This window comes from Numida meleagris, chromosome 5 (assembly GCF_002078875.1).
Source record: "Numida meleagris isolate 19003 breed g44 Domestic line chromosome 5, NumMel1.0, whole genome shotgun sequence".
Lineage (NCBI taxonomy): Eukaryota > Metazoa > Chordata > Aves > Galliformes > Numididae > Numida > Numida meleagris.
Window position 1 is genome coordinate 28,244,398 of NC_034413.1, and position 19,206 is coordinate 28,263,603.

Consider the following 19,206-nt stretch of genomic DNA (forward strand, 5'->3'; position numbering starts at 1 on the left):
CCCTACGCTTAGTTTATTATTCTTTCCAGAAAATAAAATGTCTTAAGCATCTGGGCTGAAAAGTTGGATTCTAGCAAAGCAGAAACAGTTATCAATAAGCATCAGTAAGTTTGGTAACAAACACACACATTAAAAGTGACCTGAAGCAGAAATAAGAGGTCAGATTTTACAATGTTTCAGGTCTAAGAAAGTCATTTGGAGAAAATAAGGCTATGAGGAAGGAAAAAATACTAAAATAATCTACAGTAACACATTCCGCTCTTTCTTACAGATAATATCTTCAGACCTTTAAAAGGTTAGAACAACACACAAAGATATTTAAGTAGATAGCTAAAACAAACGAAACACTCAAAACTTTGTGTCATTTGTACAGGGTAGGGCAATACTGCAGTCCACATCCAATGTTTCTGTTCATTTTAAGACATATTAGCTTCCACTGAAATGGGAAGCAAAGGTAAGACCTACAGTCAACAGCCAGTGATGATTCTTATGAGGAAGTCAGGAACAACCAAAATCAAAAGCCTGGAACTTTCCAAGTAGGATTTGATTAAAAGGGTATGGCAATAATTTACCTGAACTAGCTCATTCTGGTTTAAATGTTAGTATTTTAGTAGCATCTATCCTCTCCATGAAAAGGTTACCAGCACTCTCACTGACAACAGAAGCATATAAAAGATTCAACATATTGCAATTTAAAACCTAAGGCTACTGTTACACTGAGTCGTATAGACTATATTAGGATACAGTTGTCATTTCATACAATAAAAATTATCTCAAGAGAAATTATACCGTCATTCACCAAAGCTGGAAAAAAAACAAGAACACTGCAGCAACATTTTCAAATACAGCTGATGCACGGGACTGAAGGACTAACCTGGAGGCTTCGAATCATAGAATGGCTTGGGTTGGAAGGGACCTCAAGGAACATCAAGCTCCAACCCCCCTGGCTGCAAGCAGGACAGCCAACCTCCACATCTAATACTACACCAAGCTGCCCAAGATCCCATGATTCTATGACTCTAGGCTTGAAGTTTATTTTATACTATCAGCCTAAAGACAGTCTGCAGCCAAGTTGGGTTGGCTTGCTTTTGTCTTTTTTGTTTTTTTAATAAAAGGCAGTAAGTTTTATAACTTCAGAATTGAAGTATACATTGTATTAAAACCTGTATTTCAGAAAAGAAAGAAGCAAACTGAAAAAACACAATTTGAAGCAAGCATCACCTTCCTGAAGGTGAAGTCAGAACAGTGAAATCCAATAAGTGAAATTTCACAGTAAAAATGCTTGACTAATGACTAACCTTTATCATGAGGTGGGTCTTCAGGTAGGTCTACATCAAGCATGAGATCATCATCCTCAAGATCACAGGAATCAAGATTGTTCAAGATATCCTTCAGGAAATAAAACATCATTAAAACATCTCCATTTGCTACTTTGTTCCACTGCCACAGCCGCTTACTTCAAAGCTTTGCTACATTTGTTTTCGATACATATCTGATGTTGTGAGCAGCCTCTTCTCTTTTAAGGCCAAGATCAGCCTTACCTGAGACTACAAGAACTAATCACCTTTCTACTCACCTCAAAATAGTGACACTGGTAACAGTGCTAGATAGATGATTAAAGCAATTTACCACCTTGTGCCTATGGAAAACTCCAAACAATTTTCTATTCATCACTATTCCGCCTGCATTTTAAAAATGAATGATGTTGCTCACTTGGAATTCAAAGGCAACTTTGTGCGGAGAAGATGTTAAATTACCCTTTTCCAGCTCCTATGTGATATCGATCAAAAGTTAATCACAAAGGAAAAGGGTAGGGAACCCATAGTACCTTGATTTAAACATCAGGAAGTTAAGAATTTCCACTCCTTTAAATGTAGGCTTGACTGAAGGACTAAAGACCAAATTATTCATAAGAAGAAGAAAAATGGGGAAGATTGTTCTGCTCAAATTATTGAGCAGAACTGAATCTTCCTATTTTCAAAGCTAAACATAATGCCAGCACCAGATACTTTCGTTTTGTACACCTATTCTTGACAGAAATACAAATTCTTTTATTGAATACTCTTAGACAGTATCTCCATTAAATGTAATAACAACATCCCACAATCTTCAACAGTCACAGATTTTCTCAGGCAGTGGTACACTTATTGCAAGAGACGAAACGCAATTGCAAAGTATAATTGATTAACTCCATTAACACATTTACTTCTAGTGCATCTTTCAGGTGAAAGAGTCACTGCTTCATACCTTTGACAACTTCTTATTAAATCTAAATGTCAAGAGACAGTATCTTCAGATTAAGATTTATTTGGTTGCTGTATTTAAGCGTAAATAATTACTCAAGCCAGAGTTAAATATTATCTCCCTAAAATAATGAAGAGGCCTCTATATTACTTTAAACACTACCAAAGGCATCTTTTGATCTACAGGAAAAGCAACAGTATCTGATCACGTTTCTGGCTTTTACAGAAGCTTTGGTGTGGAACAGCAGCAACACCTAAAATCCTTAACGTGATTTGTCAGTGAGAGATTAACATACTCCTAAGGTTTTCATGAGAACATCATGTTCCAGCACCTTTTTCAGCCAACAAACTTAAAACATGTAGTTAATAGTACTAAGCACTGTTGCTTTTTACCTTTAACATTATGCTTCTTATAAAGCTGTTTGTGAAGTTACAAAGCTCTGTGTTGCAGGGGTTATGTTAATAGCACACACACAAAAAAAAACAAAAAACGCAATCAATGTTAGTACCAAGTGGAATTACGCTCTGTTCAAAAAATGTGGCCAGTCAGGTACACTAAAGAAAAGCAACAAGTTAAAAGCCCTAGCTTTAAGGTCTAGGATTAGATTCAGTTATTTCACACCCATTTCTTTTTTAAGAACACAACTGCAGATTTTTCTTAGCTTTATCATCTACATCTAAAGGCAATTCATAGAAGCAATACTGAAAAACAAAGTTTAAAAACTATATCGCTAATTACTTCTCTCTGGATAATAAGCTGTTCAGTAAATATTTAACTGTATACTTGCATACAGACTATCAATACAGTGCAAAACCCTGTTCACTTGCAAAGCTATCTCTCTGCTGGCTGGCTGTTAGAATGACTTTGTCAGAGATGTACTGATAGAAAGGAAGAACACTGATAGGAATCTCTGCACTGTTGATTCAATTGTTCTTCTGCAGTCATCCTAGATTGTTCACAAAGTACTCTCATATTTGATTACAAAAGGTGGAAAGAGCAACGTGTATTTGAAGACTTCTTTTCCATGACACAGAACAGTAAACATTCTCCATTTCTGTAATGGAATGTATTTCTTGACTTAGGGGAAAGGATATGTGATATGTGACAAAAATAGTTAACATTCATTTTGTAAAACATGAACAATGCACAGGAAAGGTGGAATACTTGGGACAGAACCACTTCTGTACACTGTATTTAAAGTCCCACGTGAGTAACATTGCTTACATGTGGTACTTCCAGTATTTACAGGAAAAAACACAGTATTAGGACATCATGAATAATAAACATCTACAGAAAAACTTCCCCAGAAATGGAAGCAATTTAAAGAAAATGCAAATTTAACATTTGGACTGCAGATTAATACTTATTTTTCTACCCACTACTTCACATTTTTCCAGGAACTCAAGGATTTTTAACCAACATTTTTTTTTTTAAGGCAGCAAAACACAGGTGTTTGAGAGGCAAATTCAGTTTATTCATTGATAAATTGTTTCTATACCCTGTTTTGATCATCAAAGTTAGTATGAACAAGCACTATTTTCCTCTACTATGGGGACCTCAGTGAACATGACACATTAGTTAAGCAGTGGCAAAAAAAACACTTGGCTACAAAACATTGCTATTGCTGTGCAAAAGCATTTTAGAAGTACAGTACAAAAATGGAGCATGCTAGTTTTAACTAATAAACCTAGATAGGCCACTTCGCTATCTGCAGAGCTTCAGAAGTCTAAAGATGTCATACAAGGTCAGCATTTGAGATGCCAAAAATACTTCTCTGTCAACAGCACATTTCATCACGTTTCTCTAATTATACGTTACCAAACTACACTGAGGCAACTCCATGCTAGAAAACAAAGCTCTGAATACAAAATCTTTGCAATAGCTGTACCTCATGTGAATTCTAAGTATTTTCTACTGCTATCTACTTAGATGCAGATAAATGCAGATGCATTTTGTAAATGAAGTATTAGCGCTGTCATCTTGAAATAGCTGAGAAAAACTGCAGGTTTCATGAGCTCATTAGTACACATCAAAACCTGCATTTACAGACTCCAGTTGTTACTCTTACTACTGTATAATGAACTTAACTACATGGCAGAAACATTGTTAATATGAGAGCTTAACAGCTATTATCATCATGTTATTCTGGGCAACAATCTCAAAACAGGAAGTAAAGAAACACTTCAAAATGCACTGGCTACAACCCTACTGAATATTACACGCTTTAGCAGTTATTAAGAGATAGTGTAAAAGATGAATCCTATTTTATTTGTGTAGTTGAAAAGAACAGTGCATATTAAAAGTTGACAACCAACCAGTCAAGAAGTGGTTCCCCTGCTACAGCTAGTGTTGGTGCATCCTCACCTTGAACACTGTGCGCCTCCACAATATAAAAAGAATAGTAAGGTCCTTGAAAGCACCCACAGGAGGGCAATGGAACAGGTAGCAGAGCTGCAAGACATCCTGTGAGGAGAGGCTGAAGATACCTGGGCTGTCCAGTGTGGAGACGGGAAGGCTGAGAGGTGACCTCATTGCTCTCTGCAGCTCCCAGAGCAGAGGAAGCAGAAGGAGGTGCCAGGCTCTGCTCCTGGGAACTGATGGCAGGACAGAAATGGCACAGAGCTACACCAGGGGAGGCTCAGACTGGGCATCGTGAAATATTTCTTTACTGTGAGGGTGGTCAAACTCTGGAACAGGCTTCCTAGAGAGGTGATTGATGCCCCAAGTCTGTCAGTGATCAAGAGACATTAGGAAAATGCCCTCATTCATTTAACTTTTGGTTAGCCCTGAAGTGGCCAAGCAGTTAGTCGATGTTTTTAGGTCCCTTACAAATGAGCAATCCTGTTTTATTGTAACTTTACAAGGCTATTCAGCACTAGATTTTCCGAGGTGGTACAAGTTAGACATGCATGTTTGGAAGTGTTAAATCTCAAGTCAAAATACAATGGTGTTGCCTAGCTCTCCCTCTAGACAGGTTTTCAACTGAATACTTCAGTAAGCGAAGAAAGCATTATTGTCTGTGTAACAACAAAAGCATTAGGGGAGAAACAGATGATCCATGACTAATTGGTATAACTGAATGAGCTGAGAGCCCTAATAGCGGTGAATGCTCCTACTTAGTAGGGAGATGGGAAAAAGCCTAAAGAGACAGGCAAGCGTACAGGCTTGGAAACAATTACACCACACTTGGAAAAGCAGCTGTTAAAGTCCCTAAATCATTTCAAGCAGACAGCTGCTCTTGAGACATTCCACAAAAGAAACAGAAGTAAAACATCCTGGTCAGATGTCAACATTTTTTTTCTACTACCGAAGATACCCTTATTTATAAAAACTTGTGTGTCTGTTAGCACAAGTCACAATACAATTTTATACATGAGTCTGATGCTAGAGCAACAGATACATTACTACATATTCAGCAAATACTGATTTTGCTTCAAATCACACAGGAGAAAACAGTAATCAAAGTAAGTTCTCGTTAAAAAAAAACAGAAAGCTCTTGAAACAACAGATGATGTAGGGAGTTGACACTGGGATAGGAAGCTCAAGATCTAAAGGTCAAGGCTCTAAGATATGACAGTTTAAGTCAGTTATTCATTTAATTCACTTAGCAGTGGGAGTCTTCTCACCATCTCACCAGCAGCATCAAAATAGAGCAATCCTTCCATGCAGAGACTATCCAACAGCACTCAATATGAAAAGCGCACTTTCCTCAGACATAAAAATAGATTGTGCGTTGTTTCTTGTGGGTGTAACACAACAGCTCGTTATATGATGACTTTTTCATTACATGCGATACTGTATCCAAATATTTTTTATTTTAAAAATACAGCAATAATCTTGCTAGTAGGGCAGAAATATCTGTAAAGAAATCTTACATTAATATGAAGAACACTATTTTTAACACTTATATTATTCATACTGCTACTCTTTGTATGATCTACAACTAACATGAAAAAAAGTATTAAGGCAGAATATTCCATAAGAAATAAACCACCACTTTCTCATCAATAGTCATGTTTCTGCAGTTAAGATCACCAAGTTGGATGCTTCTGTCTTGACATTTAAGCCCTCAGTCAACGTATGGTTACACTTTCAAAACAGAATGCCTTGTGTGGTCTACATGGCTTCATGACTGAAAGTAAGGATTATTGCAGAGAATTGGTATAATTTTGCAAGATGAACAAGAAAATATACTGCATTTATTAAACGCTTTACATTTTAGTATTTGAAATGAGAAGAATTACACTAATTTCTAGCTGAAAGGAATTCACGCTTCTGTGCTGTCAAAGTATTACAAGTCTTATGTGCCATAATTAAGTGCTCTTCTTTTAGGATTTCAAACATTCTTTTGCAAATGAAATCTACACGTGCTTTACAAAGACTAGCAGTTTTAGACACACAAAATTCTAGACATTTTCATGCTATTTTCTACACAGGTATATATGCTGCATCTCTTTGGGCAAGATGCTAAAAATTGAAGTACGTTTTTTACATAAAAAAGATAGAGGGAAAAAGAGAATGGAGAGATCACAGAACAGTGTTCAACATGCAGAATATTAGCACAAGGAAAGGGAAACTCTCCCCCCCCCCAAAAAAAAAAAGCCAACCAAACCCTCAATGAAAGATTTTAAGGCAGTAAAAAAATTAACAAAATATCTCCAGGTAGCTCCACTGATAAACAAATAGATTTCAAAACAAAGGATAAATAGATACGGTAAATCAGTCATTTGAACTACAGAAATCAGTCAAACACAACTCAAGGCCAACATTACAGAGAAGAAAATCTTCCAGGATCTGGGGACAACACCACAGATAGAGACAGGGAAAAGATGAATAAAGAAACACAATACAAGTCTCCCAAAAGGTGACATTAAAGAAAAACTACACAAAATGGTTATGAGAATGGAGAAAACAAATGAAAGTAATGACTTATTTCACTTGTGGACAACTGGGCAAAGAAGAAACTGAAGAGAAAAAGAACACTAAACAGCCATAAAAACAGAGGAAGACTCACAGGGAAGAGAGCAAGAATAGAATTCTATAGAATAACAAAAATAGGATAGGAAAGGAGCTAGTTTAAACGCTGTATATTGAAAGTCATATTAAAGATAATCAAGCACAACATCCAAACAAGTAATTCATCATTTTGTTCATGCTCCATAAAAGAAAGACTGCCATGACAACAAATGTAACAGGATCTTTGATCTGATTTTAACTATTGGATATTAGCCTTAAAGATTTATTTCTCCATGAAAACATTCTTACAGAGGCATGGTATGTTTAACTCAGGTTTGCAGAACATAGTTAGGAACTAATTCTTAGGTTATTATCTCTCAAGAAGCAGCTAGGCAGAGCGCTTTTCTTTTTTTTTCCCCTCATATGTCAGAGTGTGTAAAAAAAAATCTGAAATTCAATAGCACGAAGGGGAAGAAAGAAGAAAACCTGAAATATCAACCATTCTGTTGAGACTTCACCAATTCATAAACAATAGTACTTTCCAAATACATAGCTCAAGTGAAGCTGCAATCACATTCCTTTACTGCCATCTAGCCACCAGTAATCAAACTACGAAAAAAAAAAAAAGGAATTTTGACCATCCTTCTGCAATTTCCCCTAGATTTAAAAATGTTTTGTGATTCCAGTGCTTTTTCTGTGGTTTTGTTTTGTTTTTGTGCTTTTTTTTTTTAAATAGGCAGATGCTTTTAAGGAAAAAGTTTCTGATTTACTATAAAACAGAAAGCCACCAACATTAAGCGTTAAGAGTAACATAGGAATTACCAAGTCCTCTCTCATCACTGCTTCTGTTCTCTGAAAAGTCTGTTAATGTCAGAATTTCAGCATTACTTTGCAGTTAACCTATACATAATGGAAAATTTTACATTATAAAGCAGTATGTAATTATTACTGACACTCTTAACTGAAAAAAAATCATTATGAATGATGCCTTCTCCACTAATTTGCACTTATATTAAAGTGTGACGTTCAGCTTACAGGTATACAGTGAAAGGAAGATCTTGAGAATCAGGAGAAATTACAAGAGAAGTAGTTTGTTTCCTCACAACTTCCAGGCTACCAGACATGGATGACAGGACTACTGCTCATTTCCAGGTACCAGTCGAGACAAAACGTGAGCAGTCTTCTTCAGCTCCCCAAGTGCATTTAAGTTCAGTTGTAAAGTCTCTTAGGCACAAGAGTCACCAGTGAATTTGAAAAATACACTGTACATGAAATATCAAGAATATGCCACTTTAGTTTTGAAATTCAATCATAATAGAAGACCTACATCAATGACCTCGGGCTTCAAACAACTCCCAGTTGTGAACAGAATCAGAACAATCTCAAAATTTAGAGTAACATCACAGATAGCAGGATTGCTACCTGGAGACCAAATTTTAAATTACATCCTCACAGAGGCACATTAATACCGTTGTTTCTAATTAAAGGACAAAAAAACAGCTAGAAAGTGTTAGAGGTTTTTCTTCTATTTCAACCCACCCTCTGATTTGTACTGCTGCAAAATTATACTCTCACTGCATTATCCTGGTGTATTTCCGAGTGAACAAAAAACACCACGATATCAAAATACTGTTTAATCAAAACACCCCTTAACGGGGAAAACAACACCCAAATTTCCAGTCTCAAGGACTATGACAATTAACATGATAAGGTGTTTTGCAGCTGATACTGATCTGGCCTAAATGCTACATTATGTGTTCTTGAAAAGAAAAAAGTGCATTCAATCTTCACAACTGAGGAGACAACACTGGGCATACACATTTCATCCAGAGAGACCAAAACTGCATACTACAAAAAAGTTGATCCCAGCTTGTATTAAGGTACTGCTCCTCCCCTACATTTCTGATGCTTTTCAGCTGAACCTCATCCAAATTATTTTCAATAACAGTCTTCCTATAACTCAATAGAGATAACTCAATATAAATTCCAGATAAATAGAAAAAAAACTGTGTGCCAACCTGCATGCTTTTAATTAAGCTATATGTGAAGTGTACAGAAATTCAGTTAGATGAGTTAGATGCATAGCAATTCATTTGATATACTCTTTAGATACGTTTTTCTTGCTTACACCAACAGCATTGAAAACTACCCCAACTTTAAGAATCTACCGGTCTCTCCGGGCACATGCTCACTACCTCATTTGTTTCAAGATTTGCTAGCGATAAGTAAAACACTGTAATACCTTAAGAAAAAAACACAGCAATACAGTTAGTTTGAAGCACACTAGAGTAATTCTGAAGTTCTCCTGTTACTGAAAAAATGAAGCCGCTTGGTAGAATAAAGAAAAACATTGGAAAGTAAACACTCTAAAATCGCATTAAAATACAAAACTGTATACACAGTTATGAAGTCATATTGGAAACCTCACTTCAAACTCATGAAATAAAGGAAGCATTCCTTTGTACAGTATTTATCACACTGCACTCAATGCATCTGCTGCTCGCTCTCTCCATCACAGAAATTAATGGCCACCACAAATGAAATATGGAAAATCAAGTGAAATTGCCTTCCTTCATTTTTACCGACCAAAACAGCGTGAGAATATTGACCGTGTCAGTTCTGAATCATACAGCTCTCAAAGGCATATGTGCTCTCCTATCCCAAAGGAAAATAAGTAATTTACCATAAAAGCTTGCTCATAAAATGTCACGCCTCTCAAAGCAACACAAGAGGGTTGTGTGCTGTAACGTATTCATATAGCCTCTTAATATTTGACAGCAGGGACACCTACATCACACAAGACTCAGACAGAAATGCCATCTTATTAAGTAATGTAGTTTCTTACTACCTCCCATTGCTGTAATCATTAAGCTCTAAGGCTGAAGGCTAGAGTGGTGGTGGGAGGGCAGTCAGTGGCTATTTTTCACTCTGATGCTGTACCTCTGAAGTCACAGCCTCAGCTTCCATGACATTCATGCATGCCACGATCAGACAACTGGCCGCCACCAAAGCCTCCTGAAAGAAAGAATGGTCTAACAACACTGCATGCAGAACATTCTGAAACAACTACATACTCTCAATTCTGTAAGAAAATTAATATTACTGACAATTTTACACAACAGTTGTGCACTTAACTGGAAAAGTAACTGTGGAGATGTTGATCAAGGAATCTCCTCCACATACTATCTTTTCAAAATTAAGACTAAATGCAAAATGGTCTTTCTGAATCTCTGAAATCAGAAAGCTTGGTGTTCAATTCTTCTCCAAATATAAATTTTTAAGCATAACTGAAGGGGATAATTTTATTTATTTTTTTTTGGGGGGGGGGGGAGGGGTGAGGGGGAAGGAGTTTGGAATCGTTAAAATTGAAGATATGAAAAAAAAATGCCAGAGATTTCTGTACTTGAAATATGGGAAAACTGAAAGCAATTATATCAACTTAATGAAAAATATGAAGTTAGAACAGTACAATCCAAATGAGTCCTCATTTTTATTTTTGTATGAGTCTGGAATATAACATGAGCTGTCAATATGGAACTTGGACATAACCACTTCACCTTCAGCTGTGATACACTGGGAATAAATTACAATCCTTCCCCTGATCAACCTAAATTTGAGCATGAGGTACAAATGCATCAATGATATAATATATACTGATTACAACATCAAGTGCTATTATTCATTTTAATTTACCCATCATTCTAAAGGTAGAGAAATGAGACCCAGAGCTCCGTGAGACTCACTCAAGGTCACAATGTGTTGTAGATCAGCAGCTGGAATTTCTCCACTCGCAGATCGAGATATTTTATACACTAATTGCAAGTAGACAATCCATTACTAGACAAAAACATTCAGTTGATTCTGTCTCTTATTGGGGTGGGAGGGTGGCAAACACTGAGTGGCATGCAAGTTATTTCCTGACTGGAACACCCCTAGTAATGGAGCATTTCAACATCAAATTACTAAGAGAAAAGCAAACACAGGAATGAGGGGAGAAGCCTCAGATTCTGGAAATCCAGGGACTCCAGTAAAGGCTTACATAAAGATACCATCAAAATCTAAATACATTTAAGTGTCTTTGTTTCAATAATAAAATTATGTATATATTCTTTCATAAGAAAATGTAGATCTTACATTAAAATACACATTTAATTTTACCTTCAGCTTCTTAAAATCTTAGACACTTCACTTGCAGCATGAAATGCAGAAAAAAATCAAGTTTAAATTAGCTCATTAGACAGAATCTGCTTTTTAAGTGCGATTCTTGTAACTGGCTTGCACCTGAAGGGCTCTCCTTTCAAGGTTCTTCTTCTTAAAGAAGTTGCTTGTAAAATAAAATGTTTGCATGGAGAAAATATATGCACTTCATTTCACTAAAACCTATTAAAGAACAAAAATGAAGCACAGGACCTTCTGAATACTCAGTACTGAACACCTCATTAAATCAACAATTGCTTCTGAGGGAAAGATTCCTGATGTAACCATTTCTCATTTTCATTATACTACTTAAATTGTGTTCAATTCTATAAACACATCTTTTAGTTCAGAAAGACTTGGCACTGAAAACATTTCCCATGGATGTTACACAGTGCTGCTAGCACAGTACAAAGACTGAATATTTACATATTTGGAATAAGCACTGGAAACTTGTATTGTTTACAAAACAAATTTAGCACTTTATAATAATATTATGTAGCTCCATTAAAAAAAAAAAAAGAAACAAATTCCGGGGAAGAGATGTCTATCTCATATGGTAAAGTTTAAGGGGCTCACACCTTATTAAAGTCATCCAAATATTACTTTATAAGCATTCCTTACATATATCCAAAAAGCCCTTTTATTCCATAGTTGTACATTATATTAAGCTTACTTGCAATTGTATTTTGTTAAAGCTGTAATGAAGTAATACAAAACTTCCAAGAACTATGGATTTGGCATTAACCCACTGGAGAGAATGTACAACAGAAAAAGAGTCAATTTAAATGATTATTGATGTCATTTAGAGAAGTGAATTATTAAAAAAATAAAGCAATACTCAATTACTTGTAACTAAGATTACTGTAAGAAAATAACGAGTACCACAGGTTGAATATTACACAGTGTTCTTTCAGCAAGCATATCTTCTCTATTAAGCATGCAAGTTTAAACAGCATATCTCCCTGAGTAGCCATGCCTCTAGGACCATAAACCATTCTGCCCAGTCTCAAACTAATTCAGAATGTCCCTTTCTCAGCTTCCAATTGCAAAGGAAAAGCCAAAAAAAAAACAAACCATGAGATATTAAAAAAATAGAGAAAAACAACCATCTTAGACTCTATGGCTGAAACTCCAGTCACATCAATAAGTGACAAAACAGATTCACTCCACTGAAACACGGATTTCATCCCAAGAGCAATTAAATTCTAAGCAAAGCAGCTAAAATCCATCTGTCTCTTTCAACCCAGGTTTCAATTATTGTTTCATAATTCATTTTAAATCAAGTAAGTTTATTCTTCAATAAAATATTGAAAAAATATCAAAAGCATCTAATGTACCTCAGCTGTACGAGGTTTAAAACAGCTTATATTAACGAGACAGACTATGACTGAACATCAGTTGATACACTTGCATAAATTAATATATGCAGATCACATGTATCAAACAAATTCCGTAGTCCAAAAGCACGTAGAAGTTCTGTCTTAATTGTTATATAAATTCCACTGTGTATATCAAAAATATCTGTATTTAAAATCCACCAAGGAGAAAGTTCATGAACTTTTCCTGGTGCATTCATGTGCGTGTCAGGGAGACAGGCATTTGTTTTTATACTATACTTTTTCCTCTAAGTGTCCATAAACTACAAAGTTCATGCTGGAAGAATCTCAGTGCTTTTCCAAGCTGGCCACAATTACCATGAGAAGTTAATAACTATTTCTAAACTTTCTTTTAGGCACCACATCCCAAGACCATAATTTAAGACAGAAAATAAACTCTACCATAGGCAGCTGAAAATAAATCAGGAATTTGTACGTAGTTATACCTAACAATATAATTAGATAGCCATACCCTAGTTACAGGCTAGTTCTATGCTGTTCTTCTTGAGGGCTAGCACAGCCAAACCCAATAAAATTACAAATCAAAGCCTGAATAAGTACCACAGTGCTTCAACGTTACTGATATTGGCACAGGTGACAAAATAGCTAACACTCTTAAACTTAAGCAGCATGACAAACTGATCAGTTATGCATGGATATTGTTAGAAGTTCCAAATTAACAGTGTAATGTTAATAAAATCTTAACAGTCTTAATTAAACAACTCAGATAAGTAAATATGAACAGTGTTTCTGTGAAAAAAGGATGAAGAACAGACAATATTTTCATCAAGGCTGCCAGAATCCAGAGGTTGGCTAACTTACTTCAGCTGGAGAACTGCTACTACTCTGCACCCTCTCTAGATGGATAGATGTTTCATTCAGATCAGTTATGTTTAGCAAGAAGAAAACAGTTGTTCATCTTATGTTTTCCATACATACAAATAGTCCAGATCACCTAATGAACTACGGTCAGGTACCACTTGAAAGATGCTATGTTAGAACAAACTGACAAATGAAAATGAATTTGCGTTCAAAAGGATCCTATGCAGATACGGACCAGAAACAAGGCAATGGAAGACAGGCGTTTGCTATTTTCTTGCTTTTTCACTCTTAGGTTTAAAGACTGGTAAGGTATACTTAACATTACAGGAATAAAGAAATTACTTCACTAAATGGTGAGCACTACCATGAAATTGCATGAGGAATGATCTAATTTGTTACAACTTTAGAATGAGGTAGATGTGTATGTAAAAAAAAAAAACTGTTTCAAGGCCATCTGTCTAGAAACAGGAGTTCCTTAATGAGAAGTTTCAGAAACTTGTCAACTACAGAGGAAAGAAGGAACAGTTATCAAGTAAAAAGAAATGAAATGACATTAATTGTATTTTTAAAATATACTTCAGCAATAAACTAAGAAAAAACCTATAAATATTCAGGTTATACACAAATACATACTATGCTGTTCATTTCTGAAGACTCATAACTTCCGCATGGATGGACACTTCCAATAGGTTCCAGTCCCTCTTCATCCCACATATACGTGCCATCAGAGCTATCAGATGGAGAAAGCTCAAAAGAGGACCCAGCTCTGTAATTCATCTCTGGAGAAATCACACTCTCAGCAGTGTGCTTTGTGCTTTCACTGTTGTCATCCATTGCTTAAAGAAAACAAAAACAGTCAACAAAAAAACAGTCAAAAAAATCCAATATTCCAAAATAAATAAAGGTGTGCATTATTCATGTTTTAATGCTTCCAAACCATATTCTAACAAATATCTAGAAGCATTCTACAATATTAACACCACTCACCCTGGGAAGTAAAAAGTTCAGGCTGGATTAGTAGTTACAACCAAGAGTCCTTTTAAACTACATCTTTGCTAACTTTTTACAGTGCAGTAATCTATCCCTCAAGAAATGTATTTTTTAGAATTCTGTACCTTTTTAATAAATATTTTAATCAAGTGGGTTCAAAAGTTAAGTCCAATTTTTCAACATAACATCTTTCAACACAAGCTTACACTATGAAAGTCCATCAGGGATGTGAAAATACAGACTTTAAAGCACCTTCTCTCTTTCACTGACTTTAAGAGTTAATACAACATGCCATTAGAAGAAAACTAGTAACACCCTTATTTTTAATATTAACTAATTAAATGAGATACCCTACACTTAACTCCCACTACTTAAGGCAGTTACAGCTGTTCTCTCCCTATAGAGAGGAGAAAAAACACAGAGACCACTAATCCAAAATAAAAGAATGTCAAAACAAGGCTAAGAGGAATTCTACCACCTTACCACTAGAGCAGCTAAAGGAGCTACCATTAATTCTTTCACTTAACTCTTAAAAAATAATGATTGAAAAAGATGACTATCATGCAGAAAAAGCACTGGAGAAAATAAAAGGGCTAGTTGTTATAAAAAAACAGAATGGTTAAACATATAAAATAACTTCACAGCAGTTATAGAATCCTGATTTTAGTACCAAAAATTTCAAATTGAATGCAACAAAGTATTTACCAGACATATTTATATCAAGCCAGTCATCAGCATTACAGCAAGATCCTCCACTTTCCTTGAGAGAAGTGAACGGCTCTATGGATGTTACGCTCCCATGCTCTAACTCTTGAATGCAGCTTTCCTTTTGCTGTACTTGTATTGTTTTATTTGGATCTTCTAAATCTATGAAATCATCACTGAAGTCTTCACTCAAGTCATTTTTTTCAGAGGATGACAAAGAAGATATAGATATTTCATCTCCATCATCGCTCATACACATGACATTTGATCCATGTTTCCCCATGCTTTCATGAAGGCCCTCAACAGATTCTGTTCTTTGAGCATTACTCTCCATAATGCTATTTTTCTCAATTGTTCTATTTATATTTGTTGATATTTCAGAGTTCTCCACTATACACGTGTCAGGAGTTGTACTTTTTCCACCATCCACAATAATATTTCCAGCAAACCGCTGGCTAGTAGGCTTTAGCAGAGAAGGACGACTTAATCTGTATCCAAAAGAAGGTGCTGACCCAGATCCATTCGACAGCGGGGACTTCTTTGTGCAAGGAGATGATATACTAGAGTATGGTCTGGTAAATCCATATTTCACAGGTTCATTTCCATTGGGTACATCCAACTGTCTTGCATTTCTTGACCACAGAGTTGACCTCCGAGATGTCCTAACAGCTAGATTTTGACTATGATAAGGCCTTGTAAGATCCACAGCTTTATTAAAGGAATGTGACCTGGTTAACGATGCACTGGGAAGGAAAGAATTCTGAATGGAATGTGAAAAACTTTGTGATCTTACCATTTTTTCACAGGAAGAAGACTTGCTATTGTCTGTAGAATGTACAAGGCTTTCTCCCGAACTTGTTCTTGAGGCATTGGAATTAGCTCTAGGTCTCTGCAAACCTACCATTGGCCTACTTCCATAAAATCCATTTAAGTGTGATTTTGGAGCACTGAGTCCAGAGTACGAGGTCCTTCCTGACAGGGCACCTTTGGCAAATTTTGCTGAACTAGAGAGTCCAGGCAAAGATTTGGGGTTTGATTCCTCAGTGGAAGATACAAACATGTTGTTTTGCTTTGCTGTTTTTGACCCAACAGAAGCAGTATTGTTCAAACCCACCCTGAGCATATCATTAGTCAATGCTCCTTGAGTCCGAGAATACTTCTCAGAATCAATTAATTTGTCATTACAATTATGTTTAGAGTTGGTCTCTCTCTCATTTTGATCACGAAGTTGATATTTATCTGATTTTCTCCAGTTGAAAGAAAAGGAAGACATGTTAACAGTGCCATTATGCTTGCTGAAATTTTTGCCACCATTATTCCCTGCTAAGTTAACAGCTGTCCCATTTGATGTAGGTTGCAAGACGCTTCCTAAAGTTTTTGTTCCGTATTTTGGTAGCCTGGAAACCAAGGATGTCCTGATTTGACTTTTTTCTTCCATGAGCTATCGGGTACATTGGTCCTCAAAGGGTGCGTGAATCTAAGAAGAAGAACGAACATATTAGACCTTAACCAATGACACAAAACTATATACTTTAACATGTATTTGCATCTATGTTTACTACATCCATGTGGTTAACTACACTGTAATTCTATGAAGTAACTCACATTTTATGACTTCCATAGAAATGCCAGTCCAGCTGCAGCAATTTGGCAGTAATGTATTATTCAATTGTCACTCCCCACCACCTAGACTTTCACTGCCTAGCTAAACTGCCTATCCTTTGTCTTCCCCTAATATCACTAAAGGTAAGCTTCAAAAAAGGTTTTGTATTTTTCATCTACCAATTTGAGCAGCAAACTGATTTTCTTGTGCGGTACTATAGTTATTCAATTACATAGTTAAGACTTCATACTTTAAAAAGAACAAACTGAATATAGCACCAAGCTGCAGTCAGCAATCTAAAACTTCCAAAACTACACTGTAAAATTTGACAAAAGCAATTCTTTTCAAAGTTATTCTTTCTAGCCAAGACTGTTCACATTGTACTAGTCACAGCATTGACAGGAAAAGAAATTCTGACAGATGTCACACATCCTCAAGTATGAACAAATAAAAATAGCGTTAGAAGAAACATGATTAAAAGGCTTCTGAAAAAATGAATTCCAAGTTGTTTGCTACCAGAGGGATTACCCTAGCTCTCCATTTCAGGTAGAAGATTTGAGTAAACAGTTACAGTAGGAGTTGTTTTAACATTTTAGCAAAAGAGTAACAAAGTGGTTCAGATTTCTGCCAGCAGAGCAGTACAGCCCATAGGAACCACAGTTGGTGTAAAAGTAACAAATGCACTGACCACAGGAACATAGGCCGGAATATCACCTTCTGAAGAAAAATGTTACTACTGAAGAAAGCTACTTACACCCTGCACCATCAGTAAAAACCGGAAAAGTTGTTATCCCTGTCACCTGAGCATAACGTCAAAGCAAAAGATGCCTTCTAGCAGGTGTTCACTGCAAGTATGTTTCCCCCAATTCCCACAGAGACCCTTCCCCAGTACATTCTCCCAGATTCTGTTTATGTCTGGAATACCCAGCCATGAACCTGCACTCATAGCCCTCTCTCTAACAGCGACTTCTCTCTCTTCACTAATTTTGTCAAAATTCTTTGGACACAATTATACTCCCAGTACTATATAAATAGTCTGAGAGTTCCAGAAATTCATTCTGTGTGATACATATCTTTGCTGTCATTTGCTGATAATTCAGTGGCTGATCATTTCATTTCCCCAATTTCTATGTTACAAGATTAAAAAAAAAAAAAAAACCACCACTAATCATTCATCTTCACCCCTGAATTTTCTTTTTCCATATTCCCACTCAGGATGAAGATCCCTAGGCACTTTTCATCTTCATATGAAAACTGTTGTCAACTTTGGTTGCCTTCTTGTTCCCAGACAACATCTGAGGTACAGGAGAGCAACTGCATTCAGTATCCAAGTTAATACATTTCTTAACAATGACTAAATGTTTCTTGGCATTAATGAATTTAAAAGTTGAGTTCTGTGCAGAGATGCATGAACACACAAACCTACCTCCAAATTCTGAGATAAAAGACATTTATAGCATTTATTTCTTTCCTTTTATCTGTGACTCTTCCTCCCTAGCCCCTGGGAAATACTACTTCTCCAAAAGAGTGGACACACTCGCTGGAATTGGCTGCCCAGGGAGGTGGTGGAGTCACTAACCCTGAAGGTGTTCATGGAACGTTTAGATGTTGTGTTGAGGGACATGGTTTAGTGGGAACTATCCGTGATGGTTGGACTGGATGATCTTGTAGATCTTTTCCAACCTTGGTGATTCCATGATTCTATGAAACATTCCACAACCCTCTTCACCAAAAAATGCGCGTTAGGACAATGTCATTGTGGTCTATTTTATACCGTGCTTTTATTTTAGAAAGCTGTGTCTTGGCCTCAACAATTCTTGGCTTGAGAACTTCCATCTTGCTTTAATACACTTCCACACATATTCATCTTAATATCTGTGCAGATAACTATATCTGTATCAACCTTTTGCACAGCAATACAATATGAAGATTTGCCTAAGTGCTAGTATTAGTATTGTTATTATTAAAGCCTTGCAATGTAGACAGTAAGGACAGGCTAAGTCTCCAAGTTTCAATGCTACATATTAACACAAAGTTTACTCTTGTGTTAAATACTGTATTAGCAAGATGAGGTTTCTGTTGTAGAAGACAGCTGTGAAAGAATACGTTGCTTTTGCTATCCGGATTTTATTTACCGATCAGTTCCACCCACTGGTCTTACAAGGTTGCCAAGACAAAATTTTGTTAGTTCTTGTGTTATTCCCCGAAACTATTATCTGTGTTTGACTTTTCACAGACAGCTAGTAGGACTGAAAAACACCGAAGAAGTTTTTAAACCACAGCAAACTTGCTGATAAACAACACAGAGTAAGT

The 19,206-nt window shown here is 36.2% G+C and overlaps 1 protein-coding gene across 3 annotated transcripts in view; it reads right to left on the reverse strand.

The window, feature by feature from the left end:
• The window catches only part of CCSER2 (coiled-coil serine rich protein 2), a 72,606-nt gene that overhangs the window by 39,439 nt on the left and 13,961 nt on the right, over positions 1 to 19,206 (reverse strand). For all 3 annotated transcript variants that reach the window (XM_021397835.1, XM_021397834.1, XM_021397836.1), the window contains exons 3-5: positions 15,291 to 16,767; positions 14,229 to 14,431; positions 1,299 to 1,389 (exon numbers count right to left, since the gene is read on the reverse strand). In XM_021397835.1, the coding sequence (XP_021253510.1) occupies positions 1,299 to 1,389; positions 14,229 to 14,431; positions 15,291 to 16,728 (1,732 nt within the window). In that variant the 5' untranslated portion in view covers positions 16,729 to 16,767. The remainder of the gene's footprint in view (positions 1 to 1,298; positions 1,390 to 14,228; positions 14,432 to 15,290; positions 16,768 to 19,206) is intronic.